General features: G+C 36.9%; 1 protein-coding gene across 2 annotated transcripts in view; it reads left to right on the forward strand.

The window, feature by feature from the left end:
* Positions 1-6,511, forward strand: part of MTDH (metadherin) — a 56,502-nt gene extending 49,991 nt beyond the window's left edge. For both annotated transcript variants that reach the window (XM_060115569.1, XM_060115570.1), the window contains 3 exons: positions 72-212; positions 2,598-2,754; positions 3,399-6,511. In XM_060115569.1, the coding sequence (XP_059971552.1) occupies positions 72-212; positions 2,598-2,754; positions 3,399-3,469 (369 nt within the window). In that variant the 3' untranslated portion in view covers positions 3,470-6,511. The remainder of the gene's footprint in view (positions 1-71; positions 213-2,597; positions 2,755-3,398) is intronic.
* Positions 6,512-6,832: the final 321 nt, after the last annotated feature.

Below are 6,832 nucleotides of genomic sequence, written 5' to 3' on the forward strand. Positions count from 1 at the left end.
ACAAACCAAATAGATTTTAATTAGTAAAAATGAGTGATTTGTATCATCTAATGCACTACTTTTCTCTGTAGGACACAGAAGAATTAGAAAAAGAGATTAGAGAAGAGCTCCCAGTGAATACCTCTAAGGTCCGTCCAAAACAGGAAAAAGCTTTTTCTTTGAAGACCATAAGCACTAGTGATCCAGCTGAAGCGCTCATCAAAAATAGCCAGGTAACTTTCTGATATGTAAGGAATAAAATTTTGATGACTTGAGAATTGTATTAATAGTAATATTTTATGGAGGCCCATGCTAAACATTTTAAATACACCAAATTGCCCTTACAACAACCCCACAAGAAAGGTACAACCCATTATATAAATGAGTTTAGAGAAGTTGAATAAGTTGGCCCAAGTCCCATAACTATCAGAGGCAAAACGAGAGAGAGCCACTAGACTGTGTTTTTTTCTTAAATATCTAGGCATACAAGGGATAGATGGCTTACAGAAAATGTGACTGGTTCCACTTTCCCAAAAGCATGCACATAATATAACATGACTATATAGTCCGACCTCTCAGAATGTAGCATTTGTTTAAAATTTGCTGACAGTATCTTGAACTGTGTGCCGTCTGTGGAAAATTTTGATATGTCAGAAGAGACCATTTTACAAAAGGTCTAGACCAGTGACACAAAGACCATAGCTCTTTAAAGTCTGATTTCTAATTTGCTAAGTTATATCATTATAGAAATACAAAGAATATGAATGACTGTGAAATTCTGCATGGTTCGGTTATATACTCATTCAAAAAATGTATTGAGAACCTACCACAATGCCACACACTATTTAAGGTTCTGGGGACACATCAAAGAACAAAGCAGGCAAAAAAATCTCTGCCTCTATGGAGGCTACATATTTAATAAGACAGCTTTACACAAGAACCTGAATTACTATTAAGAGAAAGAATTTGTAACAGTCTGGTACTAAAAATCTTAACCATACTTCCTATTTGGACTTGATGCTTTTAATTCCCTGAGAGTATTTTGATGTAAAAGAATGCAGTCTCAGTACATACACAGGACTTCCCTGGTGGCGCAATGGTTAAGAATCCACCTGCCAATGCAGGGGACACAGGTTCGAGCCCTAGCCCGGGAAGATCCCACATGCTGCAGAGCAACTAAGCCCGTGCGCCACAACTACTGAGCCTGTGCTCTAGAGCCTGCGTACCTAGAGCCCGTGCTCCACAACAAGAGAAGCCACTGCAATGAGAAGCCTGTACACCGCAATGAAGAGTAGCCCCCGCTCGCCACAACTAGAGAAAGCCTGCATGCAGCAACGAAGACCCAATGCAGCCAAAAATATATAAATAAATTAATTTTTTTAAAAATACATACATAAATTTAATAGTAAGACTGCAAAGGGTCACATGACATTTTGATGTTTTACTTAATAAGTCATTTTCAGAAGCCATCTTGTAAAGAATATTTGAGTCCTTCTGTGAGTTAATATAGGTAAGTGAGAGAATAGGGGGGGAAAGAGATTTAAAATGAGTACTGAAACTTTTGGGTATGAAATAAATACAGGAAACATTATTAAAGTTGAACCAAGCAACATAAACGCAGCTTCAGATACCTGAGATACGAGGAAGGAATCCTAGTAATTACCTGGGTGCACACATCTGCCTCTTGTTTCCTTTCCCGTTGTGCTTTCTTGAACCCATGGAGCCTGGAAGAACAAGGGGCAAGAGAAGCATGACTTACCCTTGTTTCTGTATTCAAAATAATCATCACAGGTAGAGCTGAAGGGTGAGATGATCTCTTACTCATCTGTTACAGCCTCAAGGCACTGTAAGTGTTGGAGTTTCTGTTGTTACCTGTCCTGAACATTCATTAACAGTCAGGCCTCATTCAGGCAAATCAGTTAGTTTACCTCTCTGCTCTGAGGTTGCAGAGGAGAAGGAAGTTTCAAGAGTTTCAGGCCCTACACATTATGATTTCACTTACCAGACTCAATAAAACTCTTGACGATTTGGACCTGAGTTTTACTAGTTGCTTTAATAGATAAGACTAGTAGCCATAGTCTGCTGTATCTGAGGCCATCTTTTTCCTTGGGGAGGAAACTGAACCTATTGCTGCTGCTGTTTGAGATATCCCTAACTCTTGAGAAGGACAAAAGGGAGTATCACCTACTGGTAGTTCAGAAATTTGCTGTTTTCTTTTTGCCTTCACATGAAAAGGTTTTGAGGAGGTGAGAGTTAGTGGGAAGTGGGCAGAACCATTGAATACCAAAACATAAAAAAATCCTGTTACTTGTAATGAAAAAGAAAAATGTAAAAGTTAATGAAAATGGAATTATTCACTCTTATGTGAAATTCAGTAAACATCTTGTGATTTTACACATTCATCCATTTTTATCCCAACCTGTATTTGTGGATATTGTAAATAAAGACTTATTTGATTATATGTCACTAGAGGGCAGGCATGAGTTGTAGCGCTTCTGCTGATAAATTATTTGGCAACCATGTTCATATTACTGCAATACAGCCTCTTGTATTACTATGATATTTATTTTTATTTGAAATTTTTAATGAAAATCTAAGATAATTTCATTTCAAAATAGCCTGTCAAGACTCTTCCACCTGCTATTTCTACCGAGCCATCTGTTATTTTATCAAAAAGTGATTCTGACAAGAGCTCTTCCCAAGTGCCACCGATGCTACAAGAAACAGATAAATCCAAGTCGAATACTAAGCAAAATAGTGTGCCTCCTTCACAGAGTAAGTAATTCTCATTTTTGGTTCTTTTGCTGTTCTCTGTACTGTCTATAAGTGTTACTATCTTAGAAGTCTAATGGATTACTTATTAGAGCATCCCTTTCCTCCTTTGCAAAGCCTAGATTCCTTGGACCCTTGTGGGTCTCAGTTGGGAGGGCCAGGGAGCTGAAGTCACTTCAGGCAAGAATAGGTGGCCAAGGACATACACAGAGGAGGGCTATGCCTGCCCTTACTTGCCCAGTCCCTCCCTTTTTCTGTGCACATGTTCTTAAGACTGCAAATTGTTCTGTGCCCTTTTTTTTCCACCTCTTTTTCTCCCTTTAGCTACCTTTAGTGTCCATTTTATCCACTTTCACTTTTATTACTTAGATTGAGTCTTTTAAACAATGGTTTTTCTAGGTCAAAACTGATGAAATATCATCCATATCGTTAAACCAAATAATAACAGAGGAAAGGAAAAGAGGAAGGCAGCCAGAGAATATCCTAAAAACATGTAACTAGAACTTGAAAATGTAAACATAAAATTTGAGGCATTGTTAGTGGATTTCAAAGCATGTTTTTATTGATACTACTTTCATATTTTTGAAACAGAACAGTATTTACTGTCCTCCTAACTTCTCTCTCTCTTTTTTTTTCCCCCCTTTTAGCCAAGTCTGAAACTAGTTGGGAATCTCCCAAACAAATAAAAAAGAAGAAAAAAGCCAGACGGGAAACGTGAATATTTTTTTTCCTGAATTGGACATGTGTTTGCAAACACTGTCTTGAAGATTATGCTGTTTATGCAATAATTTGTGAACATGTACAGAGTTTTATATAAATTTAAACCAATTTTTAAAACAAAACTGTGAACACAACCACCGTAAAAATGGAATCAAAGGAAAGTTAATTTATGAAATTAAGAGGTCAGCAGAATTGGAAGACACTTGGGGAAAGTCTTTTCAATCTAACAAGAACGATCTTAATTTAAGAATATTATCCTGGTTTTACAACAGTGCCCTGTTTACAACAGATTGTGCCCTGTCTCCTCTGCAGCTGAGGAAGAAAGGATTCTGATTAGAGAGAGGGTTGCCTACATATTAGGCGGCAGCTTCTTGGATCTTATGCACGGAACTTAAACCATTTGAATCTGTTTTATGCTTAAATCAAAGTGCTTTGATCAAATGCATAATCTGCCATATCTTTACATATTTGTTGGTAGCAATTTGTATTAAAGAAATCACAAGTGCAAATAAAAAGTCATTTATCGTTTGTTTAACTAAACTGTCATGGTTTAGTTTACAATTTTTAAAAAGTTCTTAAAACATTCAAAATGCAGTTGACACTTGTATCGCTTATGAAGTTATTTTTGATAGTCTTACTTTACTTGAATTGTTCAAAGTACAGTATATTTTAAGTTAAGAAAGGTAAACTATATATTTGTTTTATACTTTTAAGGTTCAGACTCACAAATAATGCTCTTGTTGATGATTTGAAAACTTTCAGGCAAAATCCACCTTACATTTTTTCCTTTCCCTAGCAATTACTTTTTTCTTCCCAGCATCAACTCTTCTTCATTACTAATACTATTTTGACTTTAAAAATGAAATCTTTCACAAACTAGTTATACAGACAGAACTTTGATTATATGATGGAGAATGAAATACTAAAGTCAGACAGCTTTAATTGACATTGTCAAGACCTCCAGTTATCAGGAATACATTTTTTTACTGCCTTAACCTGTAGTGCGTAGAATATGCATCAATTTCTTGAAGGGGATTCGTGTTTTTATAAGAATTTTCATGTAATTACTGCGATCGTGATCAAATAAGGAACGTTTCCTGCTTGAAACTGTATTGATTTAAATGATGTGTGAGATGTTTCACCATTTTCAGGCACTGTGTAATTCTATTGTAATAAACTGGCAGGTATCTTTGTAACTATAAATAGTGCATGCTCAGCCATGTACACTGTAAATAGCCTTTACCAAAAGTGTTTGACAAGGACCATAATTAACATCACTTAGTGAATTGTGATAAAGAAAAAAAGCCATGATTTATTCGATGTGATTGGCTTAATTGTTTTCCTGTGGCGCCAAGAATGAACCTGTTTAACAGCTGTAACCAATGGTACTGATCTGTCCATCCAATCTTGTTTTATTCTATTTGACTGTGGTTTGATAGTATTGCATTGTCACACTAGGAAAGCTAAAGAAACAAAATGCTTTTAGTTTTGCTGAAGACTGGCCTTATTAATGGACAGCTTTCCTAACAAGTGATTATTAACTTTTATCAGGTGTTAACATCTGTTTCAGGAACATGGCAGTATGTTTACATGTCAGAAGTTTTGTTTAATTCTATATTTCTAAATTGATTTGTTTAAATAAATTCAGCAAATGGATAGCATTGTTTTTATTTGCTTCAATATCGGGGTAAATAAGCTAAAGTGCCAGGAGTGGATTTCTTCAAGTGACTGTGCTCTGTTCGCTTTATATAGATGCTTCCTAAAGAGTTCCAAGGATTCCTACATTGCAGCACTTTGTAAAGGTATCACAAAGGAGAATTGAATAGGGAGTCTGTGTAATTTTAGAATGTGCCAAAAGATCTATGCTCAAAAAATTTAATTGAACTCTCTCAACTCTACCTCACCATTTCTTTGTCTTAGAATTGTGTTGGCTGTGTCGAATGGCGGACTTTATTTCTCCAGCTTAGTATCTCTCATTCAACCACCAACACCAGGTGTTAGAAACACCATCTTTTGAGGGCAGATTCGGTGTGGAGACGGAGAAGTGCACTGCTAAATTGGGGTGGATCCAGGATGGAGATACCTGTCCCTTCTCTCTGGCTCAAGAACTAGGGCACGGATTTTTATGTTTTAAGAGATGGCAGCCATGAGTGATAAACTTAATACGTTCATTCTCTTACACATGCATGCGATGCAAACTCTTGCACAAGGTATCATTGTTCATCGCTCTTCACTTGTTCCATAAACTTGTTTATGTGACATGAAAGCAGTTTCTGGCGTCTGAACAGAGGAACTGTTTTCCAACATAAACTCAGAAGGCAGTAAAATCAAGGTAGTGATTCAGGGGAGAGAGGGGAGCCTGTTGTCCTTTGGAGGCTTGGATTAGATGCTCCCCAAACCACTAGTAGGGAGATAAGTGACCCCTTCAGGCTTTGTCAGGCCTGGAGGGGACCCTTGTTCTGATTAGCAAACAAAGCCTCCTAGAGAAACTACTTAAAACTCTCCCTCATCCTGACCTGTCTCCCCGTACTTAATTGAATGAAAATCCTTCCCTGTTCTGGAGCAGGGAGTAGTGGGTTAGGAATTCCCCAGACTGGAATCCTCCCTCTCTGTATCCTGAATTGAGCAAAACAATAGTTGAGAGAGTCCAAAAAACAAGTATTGAAATAAAATGTCATTAATGTAATTGACCGTGTTTACTTTGTGCATGCATTTTATTGGGCGGGCAGTGGGAATGACTCATCTGAATCTAATGGCATTATTTCATAGGCTAATCCAGTTTGTACTTGGGTTAAAGATACTGAAGGGCAATATTTAACTACAGAGTTTAGTTTTTCTTAATTGCAAACAGTCCTCTATTAATAGAGTGTGAAATATCTTTCAAAATTTAGAATTTAGGATGTCTAACAGATGTCTTAAGACGTTCCTATAAGCTCATTGCACAAACTGGAATTACTTTCCAAAAGACTTAGGGAATGCAAATATGTTATTTGTAAAATGCATTGAGTGTTGTAAATAAAACAAACCATTTTTGATTTAAGTTGCTCTTTACAGTTCTCTTATGGGAGGGCACTTCGCATCCTAAGCTAGTCTAAAGGCAATGACTTTGATGTTCTTGATGTTTCTAAACTATAGGTTCTAAATGTTTCAAATGTTCTTGATGCTCTGAAACCATAGGTGTACTTGCAGGCTTTACCACTGGCAAGTCAAGTATTTGGAGTGAAGCATCTCTTGAAATGTCCCTGTTCGTGACACAGTGTTCTCTATGGGAAACAGCTTCCATCTTATATCATCTTCGCAGTAGATGTAACTGCCACCAGGTGTAGTGTGTCACTTGTATCGACCTTTTAAATTAAGGGAA

This window comes from Mesoplodon densirostris, chromosome 13 (assembly GCF_025265405.1).
Source record: "Mesoplodon densirostris isolate mMesDen1 chromosome 13, mMesDen1 primary haplotype, whole genome shotgun sequence".
Taxonomy (NCBI): domain Eukaryota; kingdom Metazoa; phylum Chordata; class Mammalia; order Artiodactyla; family Ziphiidae; genus Mesoplodon; species Mesoplodon densirostris.